The sequence below is a fragment of the Tasmannia lanceolata genome, unplaced genomic scaffold (genome assembly GCF_043159265.1).
Source record: "Tasmannia lanceolata isolate RefF3 unplaced genomic scaffold, GAP_Taslan_0.1 ptg000003l, whole genome shotgun sequence".
Lineage (NCBI taxonomy): Eukaryota > Viridiplantae > Streptophyta > Magnoliopsida > Canellales > Winteraceae > Tasmannia > Tasmannia lanceolata.
This window is the reverse complement of record NW_027518680.1, coordinates 40,468,887-40,485,004: the sequence shown is the minus strand read 5'-3', so window position 1 is coordinate 40,485,004 and position 16,118 is coordinate 40,468,887. Positions and strand designations below refer to the sequence as shown.

At 40.3% G+C, this 16,118-nt stretch overlaps 1 protein-coding gene across 2 annotated transcripts in view; it reads right to left on the bottom strand.

Annotated features, from left to right (window-relative positions):
- Positions 1-16,118, bottom strand: part of LOC143854572 (MAR-binding filament-like protein) — an 82,145-nt gene that overhangs the window by 20,985 nt on the left and 45,042 nt on the right. The window contains exon 5 of one of the 2 annotated variants that reach the window (XM_077364606.1): positions 14,866-15,003. The exons of the other annotated variant lie outside the window; for it this stretch is intronic. Within the exon in view, the coding sequence (XP_077220721.1) occupies positions 14,866-15,003 (138 nt within the window). The remainder of the gene's footprint in view (positions 1-14,865; positions 15,004-16,118) is intronic. 2 annotated transcript variants of the gene reach the window in all.

Below are 16,118 nucleotides of genomic sequence, written 5' to 3'. Positions count from 1 at the left end.
CACAGTGAGGGGGAGCCTTCAAATCCATACAAGACCACATTCTATATAGACTCCTCCTTTTGAAAACTCAGGATTTCTCTTCTAAGCCTATCAAATGTCAAATCTATGAAGGGCAAGAAAATGTTGAACTCAAAAAGCTATATAGTAGATCTGGGCATATCCATGCTCAGGAAGAGACTTGTCTGCTCAGGGAGATTCCTTGCAAACAAGTAATCATTGAAGCCCAAGAGTTCTATCTTAAACATCCTGAGTGTCTCTATATCAAATTCCCTAAAAATCATACTTTCACTGTCATATCAAAAGGAATCATAAGCCCCAAGTGTGATTCTTGAGTTGTACTTAGTATAGATAACATCATCACACTTCAAATAGGATTGCTATTCACTTGCAAATCTTCAAGTCCTAGATATCTTGATCTTTGATAAATCATAATTATAGTATGGGGCAATTGTCAAGCCATATGACCCACTTACTTCACCTAATTGGCTGACAATTTACATGAGAATGATGATGCCTACATGGCTCTTGTAATTCACATTGAAACATGCTCTATATCTCTCTCAAAGCTTTTAAATGACAACTCACTCTCAAGAGACTAATAATGTAAAAAAAAAAAACTGCCTTTCATGACTTCACTTGAAAGTTTTTCTCATTCTCCTTCATGATTGGCCAATAGACTAGTCTAAAATGGCATATCTCACATGTCTATAGATATCTTGGGGCATTTACCATACCCCTTACATGTTTCACCTCTTAGTAGAGCTCTAAATCAGTGTTTAAAAACGCGGATTTGACGCGGAACGCGGCCAAGAAAAATCCTTGTTGACTCGGCGCGGACGCGGCCAAGAACGCGGTTAACACGGTTGACAAGGTCATAACTCGGGAGAGTCAAAGGAGTTTATTGCCTCTATAAGGCAAAACGCGGAACGCGGATGTGGTGAAACGCGGAATGCGGCCGAGGTAAAAAGGAGTCGACTCGGGCGAGTTCCTTGCCGAGTCAAGGAGTTTTTAAACACTGCTCTAAATTGTTTAAAACTGCCCTTTTTGGATGAATGCCAAAAGGGGGAGAATATTTGTGAATTGATTAGTAGTCCTTGTGTCATATGCATATCTACATTATATTGTTGAATCATACTTGTGCATATGCTTAGGGAGAGGATATTGGTCTTTATTTTCCTAGTTTCTTGATCCTCCTGCCTCCTAATCAATTTGAGTTTGTCATCATAAAAAGGGAGAGAATGTAAACCCAAGGATTCTCCCAAGGGCTCCTCATACTTTCACCCATGTTTTGATGATTAACAAACACAAATTGATTGGCTTTTAAGGACGAATAAGTTGCCTTCAGTGTTGTGTTGAAACAAGAAAAGATTAGTACATCACATAACACAACACAATGCATGACTTGGAGATCCATGTGGACACTACATGAAGCAACTCAATCTTAATGGGAGCAAGCTCAAAAAATCATTTGGTGGCAGATCCTACAAGATGGAGTGAAGATTTGAAGATCTCAACCAAGTCAAGCATCGAACGGAGCACATTAAAGATCATGTTCAAGAGAAGACTCAAGAGTTGGAAAATCCGATTATAGGTTGTATCTCTAGCACTCTTGGTGTTTTCTCTATCAAGGCACACTCTCTTCGACCCCCAAAATTATATTTTTAATGTCCAAGAGAGAACTCAAAAGGGTTGCAAAAGAAACCCTGAAAAATAACTGAAAAACACAAGTTTTGCAATTGGCGGTCGACCGACTCTAGCACCCCGATCGACCGCGACCATGCGAAAATAGATCAATTGGAGCTTCCTATACTGTTTTAAAAAAGACCCAGTTTTTACAGTTTTGCCCTCCAGCGGCTATATTCTTTCAAAGGCTATAAAAAGGACATTGTAGCTCCATTTTAACTTGATGAAATCACTCTAAAATGGCCTAACACCCATTAACCTATTGGCTTATCATTTTGGGTCTTCAAACCTCTCCCCAAACACGTGTGCCTTGATTTTGATCACATTCAAAGTGTTGGACTTAGGATTTTCTTGTTTATCTTTGAGAGAGAGTTTGTAGTAAGCTTAATTGTGTTATTTGCGTATTTAGAGGCTTGAGAGAGCTCAAACTTCTTCTATTATTCATTGTCCACGCGAAGAGGAGCTTTTCCCTTTGAGTATGGTGATTGGTAAAATCTAAACTTTATTTTCATTACTATAGTTATTTGAACAAGGGTTAGATTCTTAATTGTTAATTGTTAGTATTATTTTTAACATTGCACTTAACTAGGGCAAAATTTTTAATGACCCAGTTCACCCCCCTCTTGTGTTGCCTATTGGGATTTCAGAAATGTATTACCAATCACTAAGAGAGAGAGAGAGTGAGAGAAGAAGAGATGACACGTCGATTTTATTGTGGTTCGGTCTATCGCCAAGACCTACTCCACTCTTCTAAGTTTATCTCCTTGGGCACTCTACTAAGGTAGGATTCCACTATAGCCGAATCCCTAAGCCGTACAATCTCCACCACAACTCTTTAAGGGAACAAACCATTCTCACTAGTCACTACAAAGACGTATTCACCTTTCTTAACGAACCGAATCGTAAACCCTTTTTACAGCGAAGAACAAAGAAGAAAACGCTCTTAGCCTCTTGTTAGGCTTGATACAACAATGGTAAAGCTCACAAATCTCTCCAAGAATAAAGACAATGAAACCTATGGAGATCATCTTCAAATAGATGTGCAAGTTCAAAGCATTTGAAGAAATCTAACGGATTTGAAAGTTTAAGGTCAAATATGATTTTCAATAGTTCCAAAATTCTTTAAATCCATGATAAGACCTCATATATATAGCCTACAATGATTAATGACCTTTTGGGAGTGATTTGGGAAGAAATCAATATATATAACGGTAAAAAAGGAAACGAGCCGTTTGAGCCCCGACGGCTAGTTTTCTGCGGTGGTCGGTCGCCCGCCGGCATGGTTTTAAATTTCGACCGAAATCCAAAATTTCGGACTGAAATTTCGGATTTCGGTGGGGACCGAAACCGAAATTCAATTTTTCGCCATTTACCAATTTTCGGACCAAAATTTTGGATTTCGGTCCGGAATTTCCGTAATTTCAGACTCGAAATTTGGGTCCGGAAGTTGGAACCAAATTACCAAATTTCGACCAAAATTCTTCGGTCGAAATTTTGGTTTTCCGGAAATCCGAAACCGGTACCGAAATCAAAATTTTAAACCTTGCCCGCCGGTAGGCTGCTGGAATTTTTAAAAAATGATTTTTAACTGGATCAGTCGACCGGGCCCGTTGCCCTCGGCTACAAAAAAATGTTTTTTGAAGCAGTTTGTAAAATTCATCTCTCTCTGATTTCTCGTCAGATTTTGACGTTATTGTAGTCTACGAACATCAGAAGAACGAGAGGAATCTAGTAAAAATATTTCAAAAAATATTTAAAATTAATTTGGACTAGTTAAAATGGAAATAAGGTCTCTGGTTCACTATATAAGTTCCGATTTGATATATTTTTACTTTTTACCTCATTGATACTCGGGCTTTGGCTCCTTGGGCTATGGCCTTTTATTTTTAAAATGTTTAGGACCTTTGAAAATGATTTCCATGAAATACAAATAGGTCTCAAGAGTGGTTTGAAAAAAGTTTGAAAAACACTTTGAAATGCAAAACAGCTTGAAAAGATCTCCAATACAATCTAGAAAATAAAATTACTTGGGAACCAAGATTGCATTGGCTTCAAAGATCTTCCTTGGGCTCTTGAGCTTGTAGGTGAACACTTGAGAAAGCTTTTGTCCATGTGACTTCTCCTTGAATGATCTTTACTTTGAATGCTTGAGAAGGTCCCCAACACTTGATCAACTTCAAGCATCACTGGGCGCTTTGCAAGTCTTGCTTGTGGGATCCTCAAATTGAGCTCTTCACTTGGAAATCTTCCAAGGATGATGTCTCCAAATTGTGTAAGCTCTCTTGGTTCATTTGCGCATGTTGTTCATCAAGCAATTTGTAGTGTTGAATTGTGCTAAGTCAGATTGAATAGTCAAATTCCTTTCTAAGGCACAACACTACAAGGCAACTCATTAGTCTATAAAGACTAAAAAATTTGGGTTTATTAGCATCAAAACAACAATGTAAAGGTAGATTAGTTGAACCTATGGGAACTCTTGGGCTAACAATCTCCACTTTTTTTATGATGGCAAACAAAATTGGTTAGGAGGCAGGAGATATCAAAAGAATAGACATATAACATCAAAGAGATATATAATGAAGTGTAATACTTCCCTCACTATATGCACAAGTGTAATATATGAATATAAAACAAGTGTGCATATAAATTATGGACTAACTAATCAATTCCAAAATTCTCCCCCTTTTGGCATTAGCAAAAAGGGAGGTTTTGACAGGTGAAAGGTCAAAATATTATACCAAATATTGTAATATGCACTCCCCTTAATTACTTGACGTGAATATTTTTTTTTAAAAATTGACAAGTTTCATTAATATTCAGATAGCATTCGGGACCAGGAGTCCCAGCCTACAATACAAAATATTAACATGTTTTGGCATGGGCATACCCAAGGCCAATTCAAAGATAACCAAAAAGATGAAGTACAAAATAGTTATAAATAATAGTTAGTTTTCTTTCCTCTCGGAAAGAAAGGATAGGCTGCTTAGCTATCATCTTCTTCGTCATCCTCGTCCTCATCATCATCTTCATCATTATCCGATTCACCCTTCATGTTCCCCCTGGGAAGGAGGGGGTTTGCCCCAACTGTACCAAAAACCTGTCTTGCGATCTTGCCTCTTTTTTATCCATCGTCTTCCTCCATAAACATTCCCCAAAAAAATGAATTCATCCACACCCACCAAGACCATTTAATTAGAACATTTCCGGAGTTCATCCAAAAAGCTTTGGAGGAAGGAAATCAGCAAACCCATGGCAACTACTTCCGGGTTTCTTTCCAAGAAGCCAGGGGAAGATCGAGTCTCAATTTCTCCCTCAGGAAAAAGATGGCCACCTCCTTCGAGGCTTCCCATAATCTACTCCGCCGCGTCCTATCATCTGACAAATCTCCAGAGATATCATGCAAGGCATTGGTGGAGGCTAACTCTTCATCATAAACCATTCTGCTTTCTTGTGAAGAATTGATTTCAGCACCATGATTTCCATGAAGAGATTCCTCTTTTGGCCCCCTGGACAAGAAGATGATTCCTGATGCATAGGGTCTTGATTGTCCATCCTTACTTTCCTGGAAGTAAAGGAAACCCTTAAAGCCTTACAAAAATTGTAGAATAAATTATGTCATCACCGTGAGGATCCTATCCTTAACCCAAAAGACCGAAATAACTTTGGCAGATACTACTAATTATTACTATTTAAGCAAGCCATCCCATCCAGGAGAGCCTGCGCATCTTCCAAAGGTGGAGTAAAGGCAGATACATGGAGAGAGATATGACGTTTCCTTGCCCTCCCAGCTTCTAACCAGAAAAGAAAAGAAGAAATATATCCTCTCCTCGGCCCAAAATCCCTATCCTGCTCCAAGGAATAGGTCATGTTAGATAACTACATGGTGCAAAGAGAGAGAGAGAGAGTTAATGAGAAAGAGATAAAGCGAGACAGAGAGGCGTGAGAGGAAGAGAATGGCGTGAGAGATTTCTCGCACCCACCACAATATATATATATATATATATATATATATATATATATATATATATATATATATATATATATATTGTGTATGCATATTGACAATAATACCCCTTAAGTGGTTTGTCTAACACTCCCCCTCAAGCTGGAATGTATATATCATACATTCCAAGCTTGTTACAAGCATTCTTTAACATAGCTGGCCCTAATGGCTTAGTAAATACATCAGCCAGATGATCTGCTGATCAAGTAAACATAGTACGTATCTCGCCTCTTTGAATTCTCTGACGTATGAAGTGACAGTCTACCTCAATGTGTTTGGTTCTCTTATGAAGGACTGGGTTAGTGGCAATATAAATTGCAGACTTGTTATCACAGTATAATAGTACTGGACCGGAAGATGAAAGGCCAATCTCAGATAGAAAAGAGCGTAACCAAATAAGTTCTCCACTAGTATATGACATAGCCCTGTATTCTGCTTCTGCACTAGATTTGGACATAGTATCTTGCTTCTTACTTCTCCAAGATATCATATTACCTCCAACAAAGGTGCAGTAGCCAGTCGTAGATCTCCTGTCTGCTAGAGATCCTGCCCAATCAGCATCAATAAACCCTTTTATTCTTTCATGACCATTTTTCTTGAAACATAGTCATTTCCCTGGGTTACCTTTCAAGTATCTGATGATCTGAATGACTGCAGCCTAATGAGATGTGCGAGGGGAATTCATAAATCGACTAACAACTCCCACAACATACGAGATATCAGGACGAGTAACTGTCAAATAAATTAGCTTCCCAACAAATCTCTGGTATCGTCCTAGATCATCCATCAAATCTCCCTGATCAGGAAGGAGTTTGACATTAGGATCCATAGGTGTGGATGCATATTTTACCCCAATAGACCTGGTCTCCTCCAATATGTCTAAAGTATACTTTCTCTGTGACAAAGAAAGTCCATAACGAGAACGCGCTACCTCGATGCCAAGAAAATATCTGAGCAATCCCAAATCTTTAATAGAAAACTCTGCTTGGAGGAAAGTTTTTAATCTCCTTATACCAACTTGGTCATTTCCTGTTATGACAATGTCATCCACATACACTATCAGGAAGATATACCCGGTAGTGGACTGATAGCTGAAAACCGAGTGATCCACCGCACACTGCTTCATGCCAAATCGCAGGACTACATTACTGAACCTCCCAAACCGTACCCTCGGAGATTGTTTCAGCCCATAAATTGCTTTGCGAAGGCGACAAACAGAGGAACCCATCTCCTCCTGAGCAACAAATCCAGGAGGTTGCTCCATATATACCTCCTCAACCAGATCGCCGTGAAGGAAAGCATTCTTCACATCTAACTGATATAATGGCCAATCACAATTAACAACAATCGAGATGAGAACACGAACTGAAGGTATCTTGGCCACGGGAGAAAATGTTTCCTGATAATCAACTCCAAATGTCTGAGTATATCCATTGGCCACGAGACGAGCTTTGAAGCGCTCAATGGTCCCATCTGGGAGGTATTTAATAGCAAAAACCCATCGACATCCAACAGGTTGTGCTCCAGCAGGTAGAGGAACAAGTTGCCAAGTGCTATTGGAATTGAGAGCGGCCATCTCGGCATCCATTGCAACCCGCCAACCAGGATGAGCAAGAGCATCGAAAACTGTCTTAGGCAAAGAAACAGAAGAAACACTCGAAACAAATGAACGGAATGAAGGCAGAGACGGTCATAAGAACAAAATTAGATATTGGATGTGCAGTAGTGCGAGATCGAGTGCGAGAAGCAATAGGCGAATCAGGATTATGTGGAGGATTACTTGATGTAGATGCATCCGACTGAGGACGAGGATCGGTGGATTGAGATGATGGCTTTTCTGTAGGAGCAGCCAGGTGAGATCTTCGAGTGTGCACTTTAGGTATAGGTTTTAGAACTTCTTTTGTAGTCTTTATATCATCTCTCACTGAAGGCGTCACCATAGGTGGCTCGACAGGGCTTGACGGCAGTGGAAAGGACAAAGTGGGTGCCTCAACGGTACTACTCAGAGATAGAGCAGGAAAATAAGAGGTATCCTCAAAGAATGTCGCATCAGCAGATATGAATGCTTTCCCTGAGCGAGGACTATAACTCTTGTATCCTTTTTTAGTACGAGAGTAGCTCAAAAAATTACATTTTTCCGCCCAAGGGTTCAGTTTGTCACAACCAGGACCGAGATTGTGGACAAAACAGGTACACCCAAAGACACGAGGAAGCAAAGGAAAGGGATCACCTGAAGGATACAAGACAGAGAATGGGGAACGACCAGACAAGACAGATGAAGGAAGACGATTCGCGAGAAAGCAAGCTCTAAGAGCAGCATCTCCCCATTAAATTTTAGGCACTCGCATCTGAAACGTTGAGCGTACGAATCATATCTAATAGGGGTGCAACTCAGGTCGGGTTGAGGCCAACCCGACCCAACCCGAGGAACCCTTTTTTCCAACCCAACCCGATTTCCAACCTGGCTGAGCTCAACCTGACCCAACCCAATTTTCAATTCATGCACATGTTTTTTGTAGGCCCCACTTCTTCTTTTTTTCTCACATTCCTACACAGGCATCCACCATAAAAAATTTCTTTGTAACTGAACTGAAGGATAAATTTATGTTGAAATTTAAGCACATTTCTAGCTTCAATGGGAAATGTGTTCAGTTGAAATCGGGTTTTAAGCACATTTAAGCACATATCGGAATTGGAAATCGGGTTTCGGGTCGGGTCAGGTTGCCCGACACCCCAACCCGATTTCCAATTCGGGTTGATTTTTCCGAACCCAACCCAACCCGATTTAAGAAAAAAACCCAACCCAACCCAACGCAAATTAGGGTTCAACACGTCGGGTTCGGGTTGAACCCGACCCGAGTTGCACCCCTAATATCTAACAAGTACCTTAACCTCCTCTCAGCAACACCATTTTGTTGCGAAGTGTAAGAACAAGATGATTGATGTAGAATGCCTCGTGAAGAAAGAAAGTCACTAAAACCATTACGAGCAAAAAAATACTCTTTCGCATTATCAGTACGTAAACAAGAAATAAAACACTTAAATTGATTTTCAATTTCATAGTAAAATAATTTAAATGCATTGAATACTTCATATCTATCCTTCAATAAAGATAACCACGTAGTACGAGAAAAATCATCAACGAAGATAACAAAGTATCGAAATCCATATAAAGAAGTAGTTCGAGCAGGTCCACACACATCTGAATGAACAAGCTCAAATGGGCGCGATGATCTACGACTACCACACGAAGGGAAAGACACACGATGGTTTTTCCCCAACTCACAGGACTCACAGGACAATGACTCAACAGAACTACTAAGAAAAGGAGATTTGTAAAGCTTCTCTGCAGGATGGTGACCCAACCGACAGTGCCACTGATAGGCATCAGCATGGTTTAAAATTTCGGTTTCGGTAACCGTTTCGGACATTCAGAAAACCGAAATTCCTAAATTTCGGTCGAAATTTGGTACTCCCATTCGAAATTTCGAAATTTCCGCCGAAATTTGGTAAATGGCGAAATATTTAATTTCGCCAAATACCGGTTTTGGTCCCCACCGAAATCCAAAATTTCGGATTTCGGTCGAAATTTAAAACCATGGGCATCAATAGACGTGCGAAGTGCAACAACAGACTGGTTCGAATCAAGGTAATACAAGCCACCAACCTCACGGTCCAAGCCAATCCTCGTCCCAGTCTTCAGATCCTGAAATACACAATAAGATGGAAAGAAGGAAACAAAACAATTCAGAGACTTGGTTAATTAGCGTACAAATAACAAATTGATAGGGAATGAAGGGACATGTAAGACCGAAGACAAATGAATAGCATTAGAGATGGACACCATACCCACCCCAGAGACGGGGGATTTGGTTCCATCTGCTAATGTAACAGTAGAAGGAAGGCTAGATACATCGGACTGGAAAGATGAAAGAATATGAGAGTTACCAGTCATGTGATGAGAGGCTCCTGAATCAATGAGCCATGATTCAGAGTTAGAGCCAGAAAGAAAACAGGACGAGCTACCTGGTTGAGCGAAGGTGGCCATAGACTGCTTGCCTTTATCACGGATGCGCATAAGTTCCTCATAATCTGCACGACTAACAACCATGGAGTCATCGGATGTCGAGGCAACAGAAGTTGAAGGAGGGTGTGGAGGGTGGGCGTCATCATATGCAGCTACGGAAGCAGAAGTAGAACAGTGGAGGCGAAGCTCCGGATGTAGATAATAACAGTAGTCAACACTGGCCATCCATACGACAGTGGATGCAATACCGAGACCCACGACCACGACCTCCCCCTGAATCACGACCACAGCCACGTCCAACACCACCATCACGGCCACGACCATGACCACGACCACCACTATCACGGCCACGGCCAAATCGACCAAAAGCACGGTCCCTATCTTCACCAGGAAAAGTAACAAGTACAAACCCATCGGCACGCTGGTCACTAGGTGGAACAGCCCGCATACGTTGTACCCTAGAAAACGTATCTGCAAGCGATGGAAGGGCCGCCAGAGCCAAATATCTGCTGATGAAGCTGAAGATAATCGGGACCCAAGGAATCCAGATAACGAACAACACGTAAGTCTTCCTGACGCTTAGCAAGATCAGCAGGATCCACTGTGAAGGGCATAAGTAGGTCAAGCTGTTGACAAATGGCAATATAAGAACTGTAATGATCAGAAATGGACATGTCTTCACGCTGAAAACCCAACCATTCAGAGAAGAGATCACACATTCGCGTGACATTATCAGCTCCATACTACAGAGTCGAAGCATAGTCCCAGACCTCCTTAGAGGAATCAAGATACATCATATTTGCAGCCACTTGTGGTTCCATGCAACTCCATAAAAAGGATCTAATAACGGCCAAGGTTTTAAATCTCGGTTTCGATTTCGATTTCGGTCATCATTGAAACCGAAACGTTTCGGTTTCGGTACGAAATTTCGGACGAAATCTTGTAAAAATTTTGGAAATTTCCGAAACGTTTCACCGAAATTTCCGAAATTTCACCGAGATTTCCGAAATTTCACCGAAATTTTACCGAAACGAAACATTTCGGCCCAAAATTTCCGAAACGTTTCGGCGAAATTTGGTACTTTTCCGACTCACTGTGAATTTCGTTTCGTTTTCCACCGAAACCGAAATATTTCAGCCGAAACGAAACGTTTCGGCCGAAATTTAAAACCATGATAACGGCATCCTCCTGTTCCCATCGCTCATGGGAAGGATCCGTGGTGATTTGGGGAGAACACTCTAGAAAGCGAACTTTGCCCCGACCAAGAAGGTAAGTACGCACCGCCCTCTTCCAAGGAGGGTAATTCTTCCCATCAAGCCGTATGGAGTTCATCTGAAGAGGAGCTTCCACAGAAGTATAATGAGCACTAGATGAATGGGATGAAGATGGAAGAGTGGCTTCAACAACCTTAGGCTGCGATGGGGAATCTTCCGAAGCCATAATAAGCACCAATTACGACAATCCAAATAACCAATAATTAACAAGGACCAAGTAAACAACCACCAACAATTCGTCCACAGATAACAACAGCGCCACCACCAAGCACAATCAACAATAATAAGGAACACTAACCATCAACCAACAAGAGTCAATAATCCAACAAACTCTAATAATCATCCACACTCAGCAGCCAACAACCAACCAACACCACGAACAATCGTCAACCAATCCACCATCGACAACAACCACCGAACATCACTAACAACCAAGTGACGAGACACAACCAATCACTACCAAAGCCAACAAAAATATTCTCTCAAACATTTAATCAAACAGTTGGTATGCACTTATATCCAATAAATCCACCACAAAGAGCAATCAACAATTATAATCACCTCTAACCAGTAACCAACAAGCACCAATAAATCTACCACAGGGACTCACCAATAAAGTCGCCAACAGTAAGCATCCACACACCAACATACAACTAAATATGTTAACAAATCACGGTCGCAGGCACAAAGACAATGTTCCGGGACAAATAACGAGACAAAAAAAAATACCCCAACACAGAAGAAAGAGAGTTGAATCACCAACAAACTTCCTGGAACCAACAAGAGAATAAAATATGGAGAAGAAACAAGTTTAAAACATGAAGAGAGTAGGATTTATGGACTGATTTGAGAAGAAACGAAGAGTTAGGGACTGATTTGAAAAGATAGGGTTAGGTTTGAATGATGTGAAGGGAAGAAACAAGGTAGAGTTAGAGTTTAGGGTGGAGGGAAGGGGACGTGAGTGGATTAGGGTTAGGTTTTGGGTGTGAATAGGGGGTGTAAGTGAGTTAGGAATAGGTTTTAGGGTTGTGTTTACGGTTAGAGTTGAAAGAGAAGGGATTGAGTTCGTCTTGGCTCGTCGCGTCTTCAGGGTTAGGGTTTTAGAAGTTCTAGGTTTTGGGTTTCTTCAAGGATGGGTGGTCCGATCTTCAACCTTGAAGCTCTGATACCATGTTAGATAACTACATGGTGCAAAGAGAGAGAGAGAGAGAGAGAGAGAGAGAGAGAGAGAGTTAATGAGAAAGAGATAGAGACAGAGAGGCGTGAGAGATTTCTCACACGCACCACAAAATATATATATTTATATTGTGTATGCATATTGACAATAATACCTCTTAAGTGGTTTGTCTAACAGGTCCAAATCAGAATACGAAATTAATCAATCCTTCCTGTTTTGGAGAAGGATTTTAGGATCTGGAGTAATCTATTCTTCTTTGATCCTGGATTCGAGGCCAAGGTGTTCTCCAGTGTTTTCATCATTTCACTGTGATGTGAATGAGGCCACTTGGCTGCCGACCTTGAACCATTATAAACACCAGCAGAGGCTCGATAGTCAAACATTTTCCTGTCTTTGGAGCACTGACCAGCTGACTTGGTAATCGTGTCCAAGCAGTTTACTTTCCGCTTAGGGATAGATATAGGCTTAGCTATCACAGGAATGAGAAAGAGATAGAGACAGAGAGGCGTGAGATTTCTCACACGCACCACAAAATATATATATTTATATTGTGTATGCTTATTGACAATAATACCTCTTAAGTGGTTTGTCTAACAGGTCCAAATCAGAATACGAAATTAATCAATCCTTCCTGTTTTGGAGAAGGATTTTAGGATCTTGAGTAATCTATTCTTCTTTGATCCTGGATTCGAGGCCAAGGTGCTCTCCAGTGTTTTCATCATTTCACTGTGATGTGAATGAGGCCACTTGGCTGCCGACCTTGAACCATTATAAACACCAGCAAAGGCTCGATAGTCAAACATTTTCCTGTCTTTTGAGCGCTGACCAGCTAACTTGGTAATCGTGTCCAAGCAGTCTACTTTCCGCCTAGGGATAGATCTAGGCTTAGGTATCACAGGACAAACCGTCGGATTTTCGAGGCGATCGAAAAGGCCTTTCTTGGGAGCGCAGCCCTGAAGATTTGAAGATTTGAAATTTGAAATCCCTATGGGGTTCAACGGCTCGCCGGACAAAGGACCCCCGATGACCAGAGATTGTTCCCCCAGCTGACAAGAGTCCAAACCAGGGGAAGCTAAATCAGGGATCACCTTCGAAAGCACAATCCCAACGGTGTAGATCTGATCAGAGACTTTGAGCTTAACACAGGAGCGAAAGAAATGCCAACGGGGAGCTACGATTTTGGTCGAAACAAAACTCATGCAATTCTAATGATGACCTTCCATTTTGATTTCTACAACCTTACCAAAGGGACCTCCTAGCGCCTCCACCGTTGAAACAGCCCAGGCGTGCAGAGGAATATCGAAGAAATGAACCCAAAAAATCTCCTCCCTGAATGAATTCCTTTTTCCATGGTGAGAGGAAGAGCAAATGATTGTTCAGAGCCTCAGATCCCTTAGCAAGAATCTGTAAGGCTTGGGATTCAGACTCAAACATAAAGAGGACATCATCTGACACCAAAATAGAGGGGCAATGTAAAGATGGAATATCCCATAACACTTTAGCCCAATTCCAGAGCTCCTGCAGGGATTCGTTAAGGTTCTACTTTTTCCCTAACAAGAAGCTCTTAGTGAACCCATACGATTCTCCACTTCCTTGCCCAAGATAGATAAAGATGGAAACCCTGAATTGTTGTGACGGGATATTTTACCCGAATTGGGCCAAGGGCAATTCACACCACTATTAGAGGTATCCATAAAGGAACTAGAACGAGGAACCCACTATATGGAGGTTCTGTCCTAATGACACCAGCAGCATTTCCTCCGCCACCTGAGATTAAATTATTGATAGGAAGAGCAGAACCAGTTTTGTCTGTTGTCTGAGACAAACCCGAGATTCACATAGGATCTCCCCCCCCCCCCCCCCCCTCTCCGGGGATTGGAGAGGGGGACAAATTCGCTCTAGTTGGCGGACATCGTCTACAACTTTTCCTCCATCCAAAATTATTGTAACAACAATGCAAGCATTTCCAATCTTCCAATGATCCACCTCCCTCAAGCATTATCGTTCCCGCTTAAGCATCGCCATGCTACTTAACATGAATATGAAGTGCTCCAGGTGAAACATGCATTATAAGAGTGAAGAACATTGAAACTAAGCAATCACCCTGTTTTTTTTTTTTGTCAAGGCAGGTAAAGATATGCAATTTAAGCACAATTAAAGGGTGTTTAGTAGTATGAATATTCTAAACATAACTCTATTAAGCCTATGAACATACAAGATTTTATAATTAAGCATTCCCCAATAGTTTTTGTTATGCGTACACAGATCAATAAAAAAAACATGGCATAACAAACAAAATAATTGAAAAGTGATTACATTGAAGGTTTTACTAAGAAACTTATCATGAATATAGGATAATCAACTTGAAATACACATGATGAGAATAAATAAAACATAGAGATGTAGATTGGCATTTGCAAGGTACTCTTATGTTCAGTTTAGTGTTGATTGGGCACAGGAGAAGGGTATGAAGTTAATAGATAACTCTGTGACCTATGTAAACATAAATGATATAACATTTTAAGCTCCTCCTAAGGCTTATCACGAGAGATTTAAAAAGCAAAGTGAAAACAACGCATGACAAGCAGGGTTTTCTTTTTTTCTTTTTTAGAACTATGGGATTTACAATGTAAGCACAGCTGAAGGGGTGATGGTCAATATAAACACATTACAATGATCATATAGACATAAGAAGTCATACATTTAGGTACTCCCCTTGGAATTTGTCATTGGCCTTGGATAAAACATACGAGACAAGGCATGACAGGGCAAGATAGCTAAAGATATGACTGTGAATGCTTAGCCAGGGAAACCTATCATGGTGATTAGGTGCAAATGACTGCAAAACCACATGATAAGTGAGTGAGTTCATAGGAAAGAAGATGATCAACTGAAATAGGATCCTATGAAAGAGAATTCTAAAGTATTTTCAAAATAAAGTTCTAAAATACGATTCTTATCATTGGCAGAGATGACAAACATATGAGGCCATCCAAGATAAGTCTAAATCCTAATAAAGATATGAAACTGAAGTTCAAGCTAGGGGATTTTGTCTGATATTAGAAATGAGAGATAATCTCTGAACAAGAATGCATGACAATCCCGACTACAACATAGATGGAGCAATGAGGCTCCAAATGAGGGTACTAATCATAGATGTGATATACACGTAAGGGAGCTCATATAATAAGCCCAGATAGGACAGATATAATGCTAGTGCTCCCCTTTGTTAAAGACTCACACAACGTATGAATCCAAAGGGCTTTCCAAAACAAAATCACCAAGGATTTGTAAAGTGATTAGTTGAAAAACAACCATTGGGAGACAATTATATGTTTGCTAAGAATAATAAAAACATGGGATAACTAGGCAGAACATGCTACCCCCAAATAATTGCATATATATATATATATATATATATATATATATATATATATATATATATAGACACGCACTAAGTTAAAGCACATAAGACTGGTCAAGGAACAAATGCTGGCATATAGCCAGATAATTAGATGTTTTAATTAAGGTGATGGTACCGTTCCTTCAAAAGAATGCATGAATACCGATTTGAGTAGCTTTTAACATTAAGTTTTAATATCTTTACTATCCAGCTAATACTAATGAAGGGGTGATAAATATATATAGAGTGTTTGCTATTGAGAGTTTTAAGATGGTTAAAGGCTTTGATACCAATTGAAATACCGGTGTTTGCTAGTGATTTTGACTTGAACCAATTCAAATCTATGGGCAAACAATGTGGTTGATTAGTAAATACTAAGTGCATAGGTAAGATTCTAGACTTAGAAGGATGTTTTCTTGTATAGATTTTCAAGGAAGCACATGGATAGTCTATGTCAAAGGACACACATAGACTATGAGTTTTAGAAAGGCTGTGATTATTAAGTGCAACTCCCTGGATACATATCAATCATAATTAAGCACAATATATGA